Raw genomic sequence first — 16666 nt, 5'->3', positions numbered from 1 at the left:
AATTCATATTTAAATAAATAATTTTTCTTTAAACTGTTTTTGTTTTCTTGATCTGTGCCTATCCAGTTAATATAAAAGAACCTTTTTATAGGTCTAAATTTACAATAATGTGTGCTTCAGAAGATATTGCAACATAAACATTTGTTCTGAAATGGAAAAATCTTAGATTTGATAAAGATTACCTGGTTAAATGGCTTCTCAGGTGGTGCTAGTGGTAAAGAACCTGCCTGCCAGTTTGGGAGACATAAGAGACATGGGTTCAACCCCTGGGCTGGGAAGATCCCCTGGATGAGAGCATGGCAATCCACTTCAGTATTCTTGACTGGAGAATCCCATGGACAGAGGAGCCTGGCAGGCTACAGTCCGTAGGGTTGCACAGAGTTGGACATGACTGAAGGGACTTAACATACACATACACACTGATTGTGTATGTATATATTTCTGCATAACTCATTCGAAATTTCCCCAGCTTTTCAGATCAGCAGCTTAAAATATTTAAGTTTGTGCATTAGGCATCAAGAGTTCTGCAATGACGAATACAATCAAATGTCACTCAGCTTGCTTCAAGAGCAAAGATTTAAGTTATACTTCAAGCTTATTTGAATCTAATAAAATATCTAAACTTGACTTTATAAAAAGTCCTTTATATAAAAAGGACTTTTCTGGTGATATTATATTTTATTCTGTCTAAAATACTTGCCTAACAGGTGGAATTGAACAGAAGGATCATTGAGTCAGACAGGGCCAACATTGATAGGGCTTCCTTTCAACTCTCATTTTCTTCTATTCTGGTTGGGGATGAACACTCAGCCATCTGCAGTCACATCCAAAAGCTTTTTGCCAAGTATGTAAAGGTCTTCTCTCTCTTTTTTCTTTCATCAAGAGTTTAAAGTATTCCAAGGATTTCTTGTTATTGAACTACCCAAGTAACTTGCCTTCTAACCTTCATCTTTGCCTTAGATTATGGGATGGAGTTGGTAAGGTACTGTGGTTATCCCAGTCTGGGTTATAAATCTACTCCTTGGACTTGGAGACCATTACATATATAGGGGCCATAAATTTATTTTCAGACACACATACACACTCAACCAATAAAGAATTTACTCCAAATACATAAGTATGATACAAAAGAGAAATTAATCCTTCTTTGCAGAGGTAAAGAACTGAAGCAAAAATATATACAGTATTGAGGATTAATAATAATTATCTCTAATCTGGCTTGAATAGAAGGTGGGAGTAATAGAAAATGAGTTTTGGAGTTGAAACTGGGACCATGTCATAGGATGTCCTGTTTATGTGGCTAAGAGATTTGAATTTGTTTCTGAAAGCCATTTTCAGAGAAGAGGTACTATAAAAAGAGCTGTGTTTTGGTGATATGCAGCTGGGTTCTCAGTGTGGATAGCAGGTGGTAGATACTAGAAATGAAAAAATCTTGAATGTCTTTTCAGTAGATTCAGTAAGAGGTTAAAAGGTCATTGCAATAGATTAAGGAGGATCATAACAGTGATGGTCAAGACTAAAACAAAGGAAATGATTGAGATGCTATCAAAGTACACTCAGTAAGATTAGGTAGCTGTTCATAGAAGGAAGGAATCAATAGAGCAGTAGGGATAGCAATAATGAAGATGATGCTAAGACTTCAAATCTGTGTGATTCACAAGATTGCAGTTCTTATACAAAAAAAGGCAAATAGAAACATCAGGGGAAGAACTGGTTTAAAGGGGAAATAATAGTGAGGTCATTTGTCATTTGGGGGCGTATGGTATTTGAAGTTTAGGAGATGTCCAGAGAGCAGTTAAATCTAGTGCTAAAACTTTAAGGAATGGTCATGAGCTAGAGATGTGTATGGAATCACTTATAGATAAGAGTTTGTGATTAAAAATATCATTTATATATATATATATGATGTATGTGTGTATAGTTGGAGGGGTGGATGTGTGTGTGTGAGCATGTATGTTTAGAAATAGAAGAGTTTATTGTGGGAACAGATACGTTGTTAGAGGACTATAAACCTCATTATTCAAATAATGGTTGATTTATATAACTGGGCAAAACTTAGACTCAACATGATAACTATTTTCCCAAATCTTAAGGGCTAAGAGTTGGAAAAGAAATATGATGACAGTTTGGCAGAGATTGCATTTTAGTAAAGAAACTAAGATCCTATAATTCAGATCCAGTATCATCAAGTTATTAAGATAATACCATGCTCACTTCTATAAATGCCATAACTCAACATTGACAAGGGCCAGACATTAGACTAAATAGACTTGTATTAGTTTCCAGTGGCTGTTGTGACAAATTCCCAAAATTTTGGTGGCTTAAAACAACATAAATTTTATTCTCTCATAGTTCCAGAAGCCTGAAATCCAAAATCATTTCAGCAGGCTGAAATCAAGGTGATAGCCATGCTAAACTGCCTCCACAGGTTCAAGAGGAAAATCTGATGCTTGCTTCTTCCAGCTCCAGGTGGTCGCCAGCATTCCTTAATTTGTAGCCACCTCCCTCCAATCTCTGACTCAGTGATCACCTTTCCTCCTCTTCCTGTGTGTGTATCACATCTCCCTCTATGTCCCTCTTGCAAGGATTCCTGTGATTGATTTAGATCCCATCCAAATAATCCAGAACAACTGCTAACACTTTGTCATATGAAGTGACATTTAGTTTCCAGGAATTAGGACCTGGGGCCACGTTTCAGCCAACTGTAAGACTTTCTTATACATATCTTTCCCTAAAGCAATTCTAGGAGGGACGTACCATATTTTTAATCCTTCTTGAGCAGAATAGGAAAATGAATCTCAAAGACACATTTTGGCACATAGCTAGTAGTTATCAGAACTTTACTTCAAGCACAGTTTTGCTACTTAAAGGCTGAGCAATTTTTCATTGTCACACAACATGAAGTTAAGCCCTGCTGTGAGCATTTATGTTTCCCTTTTCCATTCACTGTTGGGATTCTGCACTGCTTCCATAACAGGTACACTTTCACACATCTCAAAGGGAAAAGAGGAGGCACGCACATCAAATAGTATGGCAGCTATAAGAAGTGGCATCTCGCTGGACATTGTTGGAAGTACTTGAAACCATTTATTGGTAGGCAGGCACTCAGATTCTGAAGAGATGTAACAAACAAAAATCCCCTTAAATATGACTTCCTGCCTACAATCACTGCTGCTCCTGGAGCCCAAGAGTATTAGCCTGGTTTTTATTTTGCTCCCTCACACACTCTGCTTCCCCTGTTGTCGTTGAGTTTTTGCTTTTAGTATCTTACATCAGGCAAGGATAATTTACAGCCAGCATGGTCTTTTGTTCATTTCAGTTTGTTACACAGCATACCGTAAGTGCATCCCAACCTACATTTTCGGAGTGCCTTTTTTTCCTCCCACAGCCATCAGATGTGTTATGAATACAACCTCTCAATCCTGTGAAGGTGGTATGACCCACAGTTTACAGATGTAGAACAGCATGAGTAGGCTTGTGTCCACAAATTTTTAAACCTGATAAATTATCCCTCTTATATAGTATGTGCCTGTGAAAAAGGAGGTAATGAGAAGGTGGCTACCTCAGCATGTACAGAAAAAAGTCAGACATTCATTAATAAGGTGTGGTAGATTCGGATGTGGTAGGAGCCTAAGAATGAACAACTCTTAATTTCAGGATCCAGAAGGAGCCTGAGAATCTGCCTGCATTGCAGGAAACCCGGGTTTGATCCTTGGGTCGGGAAGATCCCCTGCAGAAGGGAATGGCTACCCACTGCAGTGTTCTTGCCTGGAGAATCCCATGGACAGAGGAACCTCGTGGGCCACAGTCACAAAGAGTTAGACACAACTGAGCAACTAACACAAACACTAGATTCAAAAGCCAGTTTTAACAGTAGAATTAACAAAACCTGGAAAATAATTGGAACTGATGAAGCCATCGAGTAGCCAAAGATTACTTGGATATCATCTACAGAAATAACTAACAGAAAGAAACAGATTTATAGAAATGGAGGAAGGTGACAAGATTACTTTTGAAACCTCCTCCAATATAAGTCTCACTACATGTGTATTTTCTCTTATTTTTCCCTAGTACTACATTACTTTTGCTTATTCAGTCTATTAGTATCTTTGATTCAGTGATGAATCAGCCTCCTGAATGGAGCGATACAAGGAAACTTAAGACATAGTCTCTGCCCTCATGGAAATAACAGTTGACCCTTGAACAATATAGGTTTGAACTGTGCAGGTCCACTTAAATGCAAAATTTTTATCAATGGTAAATACTGCTCCTACTGCTGTTTAGTCTCTTAGTCATGTTCAACTCTTTGCGATCCCATGTACTGTAGCCCACAGGCTCCTTTGTCTATGAGATTTCCCAGGCAAGAATACTGGGGTGGGTTTCCATTTCCTTCTCCAGGAGATCTCCCCAACCCAGGGGTCTAACCCATGTCTCCTGCTTGGCAGGCAGATTCTTTACCACTGAGCCACCTGGGGAGCCCATAATGAATACTACCACTACTACTCTGTGGTCATTTAAGTGAATATTTAGTAACATAAAGGGCTTCCCTGGTGGCTCAGACAGAAAAGAATCTGCCTGCACTGTGGGAGACCTGGGTTCCATTCCTGAGTTGGGGAGATCCCCTGGAGGAGGGCATGGCAACCCACTCCAGTATTCTTGCCTGGAGAATCCCCATGGACAGAGGAGCCTGGTGGGCTACAGTCCATGGGGTCACAAAGAGTCGGACACGACTGAGACTAAGCACAAGCACACATAGTAACATAAAATGTAGTGAATGCTAAGTACCAAACAAATGACTTAGTCAGTAGTAGTTACTATAGAAATTCAGAAAAATGAATATAATTTTCTTTTTATTATTTTGGTTAAACAATTACTCTGAACAAGACTTCACAACAGTCTAGAAAGGCACAGTTTGTGCCTTCAAGGCATTTGCAGTTTAAGCACTGGAAGACAGAGTATAGATTAAAAAGTATAGTAAAAAGTTAACAAGTACAAGGATTATCACAAGATTGGGTTAGTGGTCAATCATGTCAGTATGAAAAAAAGAATCCACAGTATATTTCTGTTTTCAATTACCCTTCTTTATGTTTCTCTTTTATTCACTTTCCTTCATAGAAGTGATCAAGTAATGATAGAAGAGATCATTAAAACATAAGAAATGTTTAAATTATTTTCATATAAAATTAGTTTTTATTCATTCAAATAGCCTTTTACAGCTGCATTACTGTTCTTGTCACACTAAGCCTGAATGACTGAATGACTGGGAACTCGTGTGTGTGTGTGTGTGTGTGTGTGTGTGTGTGTGTCCTCTTGAAACTAACACTGTGGTGCCTGGTACATAATAGGTGCTCAACAAATGTTTATCAAATTGAAATGAAAATTTTTTCCCCTTTGGACTCAACTGCTTAATACTTTGAGGCCTGTGGTGCTAATATTTAAGATGGATTGGTTCATTCTGTTCAAGTACCACATAACCATTCACACACCATTGAGTTTAGTACTATTAAAAGGTAATTTCCTTTCTGGGAATTATGCCTGTTGCAGACACATTTTACATATTCAGATTTTTTTATCATCAGTCGGCAGGTAAAGAGATTAAAATAAAAGATTTTTTTCCAGTGCGCAGTTTTCCACATAGACTTCCTTTTGAAATTCCTGTGTATTCTGAAAAAAAATATGGAAGTCCTATTGAATGCGCCTACAGCCAGCACTATTAGTCATGTACCTTTGTAAAAGATGAAAATATTAATGTTTATTTCTGTACAACTCTATTCACCCAAATAACTTAGAAAAGCTACTATTTCTTCCTTTTTATATCAATGTAATAAAAGCCAATGGAATTAATTGAAAATACCATTTTGTCCAATTTTACAAGTTTTCGCCCACTATTCAGTGTATTTTATTTTGTTTAATGTAATGTTTTTACTATTGTAATTCATACATTTTAATAACTCAAAGAGAGCTTTTGTGTTTTATTTTCTCAAATAAGTTCCTTTTTGGACAAAACAATTTAATACTTAATAGTCTCTCAAATTTATTATAGAGAACTTTACAGCAAAATTGCTCCAACATCTGTTATCTCCTTTCTTATTATAACCATATGACTAGGAATTACTGTTCTTATTTCATTTTTAATAGATAAAAAACTAGGCTTAAAGAAATGTGACTTGCCTGTAATTCATATGTTCAGAGTTACTACCTGTGAAGCTAAAATTAGAATGGAATTATTTAGATTCCTCAATCAGTACTCTCAGTATTCAGATAAGCAAATATGCCATACTGTAGCCAAATAACAATGAATATTTATTCTGTATATTAATAATAAACATTGCAAACATTTACACATGCCAGGCACATCCTAAGTACTCTATGTGTGCTAGCTCATTTAATCCTTGCTGCAACTCGATGCAGTTTAAACAGGAGCAGAGCCCAAAGAAAGTAAATAACCTGGCCAAGAAAACACACCTAGTTAGGTTCTTGAACTAGAACGTGAGCCCAGCCAGTCTGCACTATGTTGGCTTAAGTGTCACTCTTATTGCCAGCATTTCAGTGATAAGAATATATTTAATGAAACAAATGTAAGTTGATATCTTCTAGAACTACACTTCCTATCAATGAATTTAGAGAAAATTACCCTAGAATCCTGTAATTCTGTGAAGTATTTAAATAGAAGTTGAATTTGTTTCCCCATTCTAAAAGGTAATTTCTATTAAGGGTAACTCTTTAATGTTTTATATTTAATATTCAGTAGAGTTTTACTGGACTTCCCTGGTGGCTCAGACAGTAAGAGCATCTGGCTACAATGCGGGAGACCCAGGTTCAATCCCTGGGTCAGGAAGATCCCCCTGGAGAAGGAAATGGCAATCCACTCCAGTACTCTTGCCTGGAAAATCCCATGGACAGAGCAGCCTGGTGGGCTATAGTCCATGGGGTCGCAGAGAGTCAGACATGACTGAGCAACTTCACTTTTCAGAGTTTTACTACATGGAAAAAGTTCTTACTATTCATGATATAAATTAGAATCACAGAACTTTATCACATAAATAATTCTGCTGCTGCTGCTGCTGCTGCTGCTGCTGCTGCTAAGTCGCTTCAGTTGTGTCCAACTCTGTGCGACCCCATAGATGGCAGCCCACCAGGCTCCGCCATCCCTGGGATTCTCCAGGCAAGAACACTGGAGTGGGTTGCCATTTCCTTCTCCAATGCATGAAGGTGAAAAGTGAAAGTGAAGTCGCTCAGTCGTGTCCAACTCTTAGTGACTCCGTGGACTGCAACCTACCAGGCTCCTTCATCCATGGGATTTTCCAGACAAGAGTAATGGAGTGGGGTGCCATTGCCTTCTCCGATAAATGAATCTAGAGGCTAAAAAATATTAGATGATATGAACAGCACAAAGTACTTGCCTAGAGAGGCTGAGACTAGCTTAGCCTCAGATCTTCCACCACAGTGAAGAAAGGTGTGAATCTAATAAAGGAGTATAATGTGTATTGTGTGTGTGTGTGTGTCTTCACTGCTTTTTAAAAATTAATTGTGGAGTGGCATGAACTAGGTAGCTGGCTTGTACATCTCTTAGGTAGAGCTCAACTCGCCTTGAAAGACAGTCAACTCCTGGATGAAAATCCTACTGTATTTAATGACAAATAGCCAAATGAAAAGTGGAAGATTTACTTTTCCAAATACTTTCTGAAAAGCTTCTAACTGCACATATATATTGGACTTCTAAATAGCTAATTTCTTTTTAAAGTTAATCTTATTGTTCACTGATTTGTTGCCTATTCTAATAATTAAGTGAAGGAAGAAAGTCCAGCTGATAAAGTCACCAAATCACATTTAATTTTCTTTTTTTATCCTTCTTTTCTTATACTAAGTCTGATTGGTGCTGTAATTCAGAGTGCAGAATGTTTTTAAGAAGATCACAGGTATATATTTGATTCTTTTATTAGCAGAAGAGACACAGAGAAGTTTCTGACAATCATGCTATTCCTGTATATGCAGGATTTATTAAATTATTATTCATGTGCTTATTAAGGCATTTCAAGTGGCTTTGGATCATTGAATGGAATGATGTAAAGTTTTAAATTATCCCTGGAAGCATACAATTAGCAGGCATTCACAGAAAACTAAGCAACTAGAATAAATCATTATTCCCTTTTAATTCACTTATTTTTATTAAATCTCATGTCATAAAAATGCAAAAATCATCTTGTTATTATATCTTAGTCTCAATTTAAATCAACTAAGTTATCAGTAATGATTTAAAGTGTGTTTAATTAAATAGAAATTATATAATATGTTATGCATCATCAAAAATTCTAACATAAATCAAAAGGAGACTATTATCCTTAATGATTTATGCAAAGAACTATGATAGCATTCTATACATTCGAAGGTGTGTTCTTCAAAAAATTAAAAACAGAGCTACCATATGATGCAGCAATTTCACTCCTAGATATTTATCCCCCCAAAATGAAAATACTAATTATAAAAAGATAAATGCACCCCTATATTCATTGAATCATTATTTGCAAGAGCCAGGATATAGAAGGAACCTAAGTGCCAATCAGTAGACAAACGGCTAAAGAAGATTTGGTGTGTATGGTTTATCTATCTATATACATATACAAATACATAGATGTATATAGATAGGTATACACACATAATGGATTATTACTAAGCAATAAAAATAATAAAATTGTGCCATTTGTGATAATATGGATGGACATAGAGAATAAATAGGGCAAAGGCTAATAGGTTCTGCCAAGAGAACGCACTGGTCATAGCAAACACCCTCTTCCAACAACACAAGAGAAGACTCTACACATGAATATCACCAGATGGTTGACACCGAAATCAGACTGATGATATTCTTTGCAGCCAAAGATGGAGAAGCTCTATACAATCAACAAAAACAAGACCGAGAGCTGACTGTGGCTCGGATCATGAACTCCTTATTGCCAAATTCAGACTGAAACGGAAGAAAGTGGGGAAAACCACTAGACCATTCAGGTATGACCTAAATCAAGTCCCTTATGACTATACAGTGGAAGTGAGAAATAGATTTGAGGAGCTAGATCTGATAGAGTGCCTGATGAACTATGGATGGAGGTTCGTGAAGCTGTACAAGAGACAGAAATCAAGACCATCCCCAAGAAAAAGAAATGCATAAAAGCAAAATGGCTGTCTGAGGAGGCCTTACAAATAGCTGTGAAAAGAAGAGGAGCAAAAAGCAAAGGAGAAAAAGAAAGATATACCCATTTGAATGCAGAGTTCCAAAGAATAGCAAGGAGAGATAAGAAAGCCTTCCTCAGCGATCATGCAAAGAAATAGAGGAAAACAACAGAATGGGAAAGACTAGAGATCTCTTCAAGAAAATCAGAGATACCAAGGGAACATTTCATGCAAAGATGGGCTCGATAAAGGACAGAAATGGTATGGACCTAACAGAAGCAGAAGATAGTAAGAAGAGGTGGCAAGAATACACAGAAGAACTGTACAAAAAAGATCTTCATGACCAAGATAATCACGATGGTGTGATCACTCACTTAGAGCCAGACATCCTGGAATGTGAAGTCAAGTGGGCCTTAGGAAGCATCACTATGAACAAAGCTAGTGGAGGTGATGGAATTCCAGTTGAGCTAGTTCAAATCCTGAAAGATGATGCTGTGAAAGTGCTGCACTCAAAATGCCAGCAAATTTGGAAAACTCAGCAGTGGCCACAGGACTGGAAAAGATCAGTTTTCATTACAGTCCCAAAGAAAGGCCATGCCAAAGAATGCTCAACTACTGCACAATTTAACTCATCTCACACGCTAGCAAGGTAATGCTTAAAATTCTCCAAGCCAGGCTTCAGCAATACGTGAACCATGAACTTCCAGATGTTCAAGCTGGTTTTAGAAAAGGCAGAGGAATCAGAGATCAAATTTCCAACATCTGCTGGATCATCGAAAAAGCAAGGAATGCCAGAAAAATATCTATTTCTGATTTACTGACTATGCCAAAGCCTTTGACTGTGTGGATCACAATATACTGTGGAAAATTCTGAAAGAGATACCAGACCACCTGACCTGCCTCTTGAGAAACCTGTATGCAGGTCAGGAAGCAACAGTTAGAACTGGACATGGAACAATAGACTGGTTCCAAATAGGAAAAAGAGTGTGTCAAGGCTGTATATTGTCACCCTGCTTATTTAACTTCTATGCAGAGTACATCATGAGAAACGCTGGACTGGAGGAAGCACAAGCTGGAATCAAGATTGCCGGGAGAAATATCAATAACCTCAGATATGCAGATGATACCACCCTTATGGTAGAAAGTGAAGAAGAACTAAAAAGCCTCTTGATGAAAGTGAAAGAGGAGAGTGAAAAAGTTGGCTTAAAGCTCAACATTCATAAAACTAAGATCATGGCATCTGGTCCCATTACTTCATGGCAAATAGATGGGGAAACAGTGGAAACAGTGGCTGACTTTATTTTTCTGGGCTCTAAAATCACTGCAGATGGCGATTGCAGCCATGAAATTAAAAGACGCTTACTCCTTGGAAGGAAAGTTATGACCAACCTAGACAGCATATTCAAAAGCAGAGACATTACTTTGCCAACAAAGGTCCGTCTAGTCAAGGCTATGGTTTTTCCAGTGGTCGTGTATGGGTATGAGAGTTGGACTATAAAGAAAGCTGAGCGCAGAAAAATTGATGCTTTTGAACTGTGGTGTTGGAGAAGACTCTTGAGAGTCCCTTGGACTGCAAGGAGATCCAACCAGTCCAAAGGAGATCAGTCCTTGGTATTCATTGGAAGGACTGCTGTTGAAGCTGAAACTCCAATCCTTTGGTGACCTGATGGGAAGAGCTGATTCATTTGAAAAGACCCTGATGCTAGCAAAGACTGAGGGTAGGAGAAAGGGACGACAGAGGATAAGATGGTTGGATGGCATCACTGACTCAATGGACATGGGTTTGGGTGGACTCCAGGAATTGGTGATGGACAGGGAGGCCTGACATGCAGCAGTTCATGGGGTCGCAAAGAGTAGGACATGACTGAGCGACTGAACTGAACTGAGCGGGTGTTATGCTAACAGAAATAAATCAGAGAAGTACAAATAGTGTATGATTTAATTTACATTTGGAATATTAAAAAAAAATGAATGAACAACAAAACAGAAACATAGTCATAGATAAGGTGAACAAATCGGTGTTTTCCAGGAGGCAGAGATGGGGAAAGGAAAGATATAGATGAGGAGATTAAGAGGTGCAAATTCCCAGTTGCAAAATATATGTCAAAGGTATGAAATGTACAGTGTGGGGAATATAGTCAATAGTTCTATAATATCTTTATATGGTGACACATGATATATAGACTTCCTGTGATGACCATTTTGAAATATATAGGAATATTGAATCACTATGTTGTGTAACAGGAACTAACATAGTGCTTAGATCAGTTACACTTCAAAAACAAACTAAAAAGTGTGGACAAAAGAAAGTTATGCATTTTCTGTTAAGTGAACATCTGAACCTAATTTGTCTCTTGATTAGGAGTCTACCTTGCCAAAGTAGCTTAAGAATTAGGAGGGATGAGAAATAAAATGTATATTTATTAATTCTTGTTAATATCTATACCTATTCTAAGTTCTTTTTTTGAGAAAAAGGTGCTTTCGAGACCAAAGAAAATTCAGATTTCCTCCTCCATTTTTTTTTCTTGGAGTTCAAAGTCTACAGTGGGAGATATTCTAAAATGCCTCATGCATTTTAAACACTTAATGTTATGGAATACCATAACATAGCCTGTGGGCTTCACTGGAGCACCCACTGTGTGCCTCCTCTAGGCCCCCACCTGGCACGTCGTGGTGCTCAGTAAAATTCTGTTGGCTAAAGTGATCAATGCCTTCTTCAAAGAAGTCTTCCTTGAGCTTCCATCTTACACTACAGACAAGAGTAATCCATTTCCAGCATACATATATTGCATTCTGCTGTGCTGTGGAGACTGCATTTGTGTGTGTGTATTTTGGGGAGTATTTTTCCATGGATAATTATTAATACCATTAAGAACAATAACTGTATATAATTTATTTAGTTAACACATGGACTTCATATGGCATCACTGATTCAATGGACATGAACCTGGGCAAACTCTGAGAGATGGTGAGGGACAGGGAGGCCTGGAGTGCTGCAGACCATACGGTCGCAAAGAGTTGGACACGACTTGGTGTCTGAACAAATGGACTTCATGTACATCTGTGTTCTTCCTGGCCTATCTCATTGAGCATTTTCCCCAGTGAATCAAAACAGAACGAACCATTTGCTTTAATGGTATGTGGTATCTCTGTACTGTCTTCCTCTTGGATGTTACTACTTTTCTGCCTAGATATCTCTATTTAATGCTCTATCCCCTGCCTATTAACAGGAAATGATTTCTCATTACTCATTAATTCTTAAACATAAATTGGCTTTGCCAGCTACTTGCAGTTTAATCCTTTAGTCATCATTGGGAATGAAAATCTTAGATTCCTCTGTAGAGATTTCTGGTTAAAATAACACACAAGTTTGGTAAACAAGTAAAAACCGTTTGTTTATAGTCTACATTTTACTAGGCTAGTCGGCATTATGCTAGCTTGGGATTACATTCCGCCATTAAGGTAATTAGATAAACAGATGCTGTACTTCCTTTACCACTCTGACTGCCATTTAAATACATACATACAAACCATTCATTCAGCAAACAAAATCTCCAGAGATGGACCTGTACATTTGTACATTAAAAAAATTACAATGATGTACTCTCATTGTTGAGAATTACTGTACTAGACCTTTTTGTATGGTGCATATATGTGGGTGTGTGTGGGGGGTGTGTATGTGTGTGTTTGTTACTCAGTCATGTCCGACTCTTTGCAACCCCATGGACTGTAACCTGCCAGGCTCTTGTGTCCATTGAATTCTCCCGGCAAGGATATTGGAGTGGGTTGCCATTCCTTTTTCTGGGGAATCATCCCGATCCAGGGATCAAACCCAAGTGTCTTGTCTTTGTAGGCGGATTCTTTACCACTGAGCCACCAGGGCAGCCTTCCAAAAGGTTCTAAAGTTTTTTAAAATCTTTACTCCCTTTCAACTAAATGTCTAGCATCATTGGGTTTTCTTCTAACTTTAAATAGGGAAATTGGTGATAGCTGGTGGGCTGCAGTCTATGGGGTTGCACAGAGTTGGACATGACTGAAGTGACTTAGCAGCAGCAGCAGCAGTACATAGTGGGTGCTCTTATGAAAAGTATTTTTATTGTTTGTTTCCTCACCCTTCTAAGTAATATAGACTATTCATATTGGTTATTAATTCATATATATTAGACTGAAGAAACCTTCAGAATCTTAACTGCATGTTGAAATCACCTGAATCTATTAAATGACCCAATGATCAGGTAGCATCGAGCAGGATATCTGGGGTTAAGATCAAGGCATCAATAATCCATGCTTTCCAGGTAATTCCATATGTGGCTAAGGTTGAAACCTTATGAATCTGACCAGTTATTCTCAACTCTGGCTTCACAGTAGAATCCCCTATGCAATTGTTTAAAATGCCTTTCATTTCAATTATGGTTCAGATAACTTGTGCATAAATGTTGAATACAAGAGAAAAACATTTGAGTAACTTATATTTCTGAATAATTGGGCTCCAGTTAAATCAAGGTTTTATTATAGTTCTGGGTATGTGGTGATGTTCAATAAATGTTAGATGGAGATCCTAATCCCACAGCAGAGTCAAGGAGAATAAAACATGCTCCCTCTTGGAAATAAACTGTTTGTATATTTGAAATAATTATCTTGGCAAACTATCATTTTCTGAAAGTTGTCCTCCTAGGTAATTTACCTCAAATGGTAAGCCTTGTACTTTAAGAGAATACTATATTTCAACTATATTTTTCAGCATAATATTAGGTACCTATATATCTTATAGTACTTTCACGATTCTCTCCAAGAAAATAGACAGGAAACAAGATTAAGAGATGAAGGATAAGATTTAAACCAGTTTCCCTCTTGGAAGCATAAATGATGCTATTGCACTTCTGGGCCTGGAGAATACTGTTACTTTGTAAAATAGAGCCATGGTACTTTCTGCGTTATGATGGCGAATTATTTATGTACGCAAAGGACAACTAATGCCATTAGCTAAAACAGAAATGAACTAACTGTTCAATAAAACAGTTATGGGACTAACAAAATATTTATATGTGATATCTTTTTCAGATTGCAGGAACTAGTAACTAAAAATAACAAAATCTTTTTTTTTTAGCATGAAGTTATAGATGATCTGTTATGGGATAAATGCTCATCAAGCAAACTCCTCAAATTTAATTGTTATCAATAATTAATCAGCACATTGCATGCTTCAGTGTGCATTAACTACACCAGGTGTTGGATTTAATTCCTCAAATATAAATTAGGGAAGCAGACCACATTTTTCTTAAATGTTTGTGGTTGAAAATAAAAAATATATATATATAAAGCTTATTTAATTTGACCTTCCCACTTCTTACTCAGTTTTTCTACTTCTTTTCTCCTTTTTAGGACCACCTCAGAAAATAGTGTCACCTAAACAAGAACACGAAGATAGGAAACATGACAAAGTCACGGATAAAGGAAGTGAGAGTGGGACTTCCTGTAATGAGCTCTCCACTTCCAGTTGCGACAGCCACTCAGAGGCGAGCACTCCCCAGGACAACCCACCCAGTGCCCAGCAGGCGACAGCTCACCAACCTAACACTTTAACTTTGGATCGTCCTTCCAAAAAAGCACCTGTGCAATGGATGCCCCCACCAGACAAACGTAGAAACAGTGAACTCTTTCAGACGCTCATCAGCAAGTCCCGGGAAACCAATCTTTCCAAAAAGAAAGTCTGTGAGAAGCTAAGTGTGGAAGAAGAAATGAAAAAGTGTATTCAGGATTTTAAAAAAATCCACATTCCAGATTATTTTCCAGAGCGCAAACGCCAGTGGCAATCTGAACTGTTACAGAAGTATGGGTTATAGTAACGATCACATTCCTGCAGTATTCAATGACCTTCAGTGTTTACCGGTGTCACCACCTGACTGTACTAACAATGGTCAGTGTGATTCTTGCTGCTCTTCCTTTTCGTGAACAGTGGATGTGGGACAGTATTTTCTTTCATTCTTTCTGTTGTTGTTGTTTTTAGAAATATTAAAAAAAAAAAAAACTAATAAATATTGAGTCAAATGGTGTTCCTGATTCAAAAAATTTTGCAAGAATGAAAGTAAAATGTGCATGATCAAGAAGCTTAAAATCTTGATTTTTGAACTGTGGTCAACTGGCTATGTTTGTCATTTTGTAACTCACCAAAAACAAATCATCATATCACTCCAAATAAAGTGACAATATGGATGAAGCAACATCAAGTAAAATGTTAGATGATAGTTTTGGGACCCAAATCCAAAACTATTTAAATGTTAACGCAATAAAACAAGTATTACTTTTGCATGAGCACAATATTACAAATAAATCACAAGACATAGGAAGATCTGTTTGTTGCTTGGAAAGAAATAATTATGAAAAAATAGCAAAAAAAATATGGTTCAGACAAAGCCTATAAATGTAAGCTAAGAGATTGAATTTTATTTGTTCTGGATCTGTGATTTTTTTGTGTATGTGTATGGTGTTCTGTATGTTAAGATGGTGTAAATATGCCTTATGATCTTGTGTTATGGCACTGACATTCATCTATTAATGCTAGTTATTATTTCTGTGAAATGAGTCCTTATATCAGGCTGTCAAAATTGGCATAATGATGCTCTGAAAGATCTTACTCTCATGTTAATCACAATAATTGAGGGAAATGGTGAAGAGCTTTATGTATTTATTAAAAAAGGAAATATATATTAGAATTTCTTGATGTCTATTGACTCTTCTTTTAAAATATTCAGTTGTTACATTGTCTTCAGTTTTTCCTTTAAAATTCCAAACTGGAGAGTGATATGTTCAAACTTAATGTTGACAAGTTAGAAACTTATAATTCAAAATGGAGGTAGAGTCAAATTCAGATAGCTTTGGTATTGATTAATAAACCCTTAGCCTGCAAGAGAAAAAGATTTCATCTGAGGATGCACTAAAATTTGATTTTAGCTGACAACTGGATTGAAAGTCTCCCTAAATACAATTGGGAAGTTGCTGCTTGCAAATTATGGGACAGAAATGTCAACAGGAAGCTAAAAGTTCAGCCTGAATGACAAGAGCTTGCTTCCTGATTGCATATTTGAAAATAATCTTTCTTATCATAAGCCACACAATTTTTACCTCATCATGTCCACAGAAAAAAAATATATAATATCCCAAAATTTTGCTAAAGAATAGGCACCAGGAGGACAAAAATATCTCTAAGCATCAGAGCTCAATCTCCTCTGTGGTTAGTTGAAATAAAAGTTGAACAGCACTTGTAGTACCATTTCTTCCAGGGTAATATTGGAAGATAAGCATTATTAGCTCAAAATTTTAAATTGATGTTCATTTTTGGATGTAGTTTTAGAGTTCTCACTCCTCTATTATGTAAAATACCATCTACAGTGGAGTATTAAAGAAAACCCAAATGTATGATTTGCCTTGAATAACCTATCAGGTTTTAGTGAAAGAGCTACTCTTAAATTCTGCGTTTCATTTTGGGAAGGTTGGCAGG

At 37.1% G+C, this 16666-nt stretch overlaps 1 protein-coding gene across 1 annotated transcript in view; it reads left to right on the top strand.

The window, feature by feature from the left end:
* KCTD8 (potassium channel tetramerization domain containing 8) overlaps positions 1-15861 on the top strand; it is a 263192-nt gene extending 247331 nt beyond the window's left edge. Inside the window, exon 2 of the mRNA XM_019962132.2 lies at positions 14551-15861. Within this exon, the coding sequence (XP_019817691.2) occupies positions 14551-15011 (461 nt within the window). The 3' untranslated portion in view covers positions 15012-15861. The remainder of the gene's footprint in view (positions 1-14550) is intronic.
* The last annotated feature ends 805 nt before the right edge of the window (positions 15862-16666 follow it).

This window comes from Bos indicus, chromosome 6, assembly GCF_029378745.1.
Source record: "Bos indicus isolate NIAB-ARS_2022 breed Sahiwal x Tharparkar chromosome 6, NIAB-ARS_B.indTharparkar_mat_pri_1.0, whole genome shotgun sequence".
In the NCBI taxonomy this organism is placed as follows: Eukaryota; Metazoa; Chordata; class Mammalia; order Artiodactyla; family Bovidae; genus Bos; species Bos indicus.
This window is presented reverse-complemented; position numbering and strand designations above follow the sequence as displayed.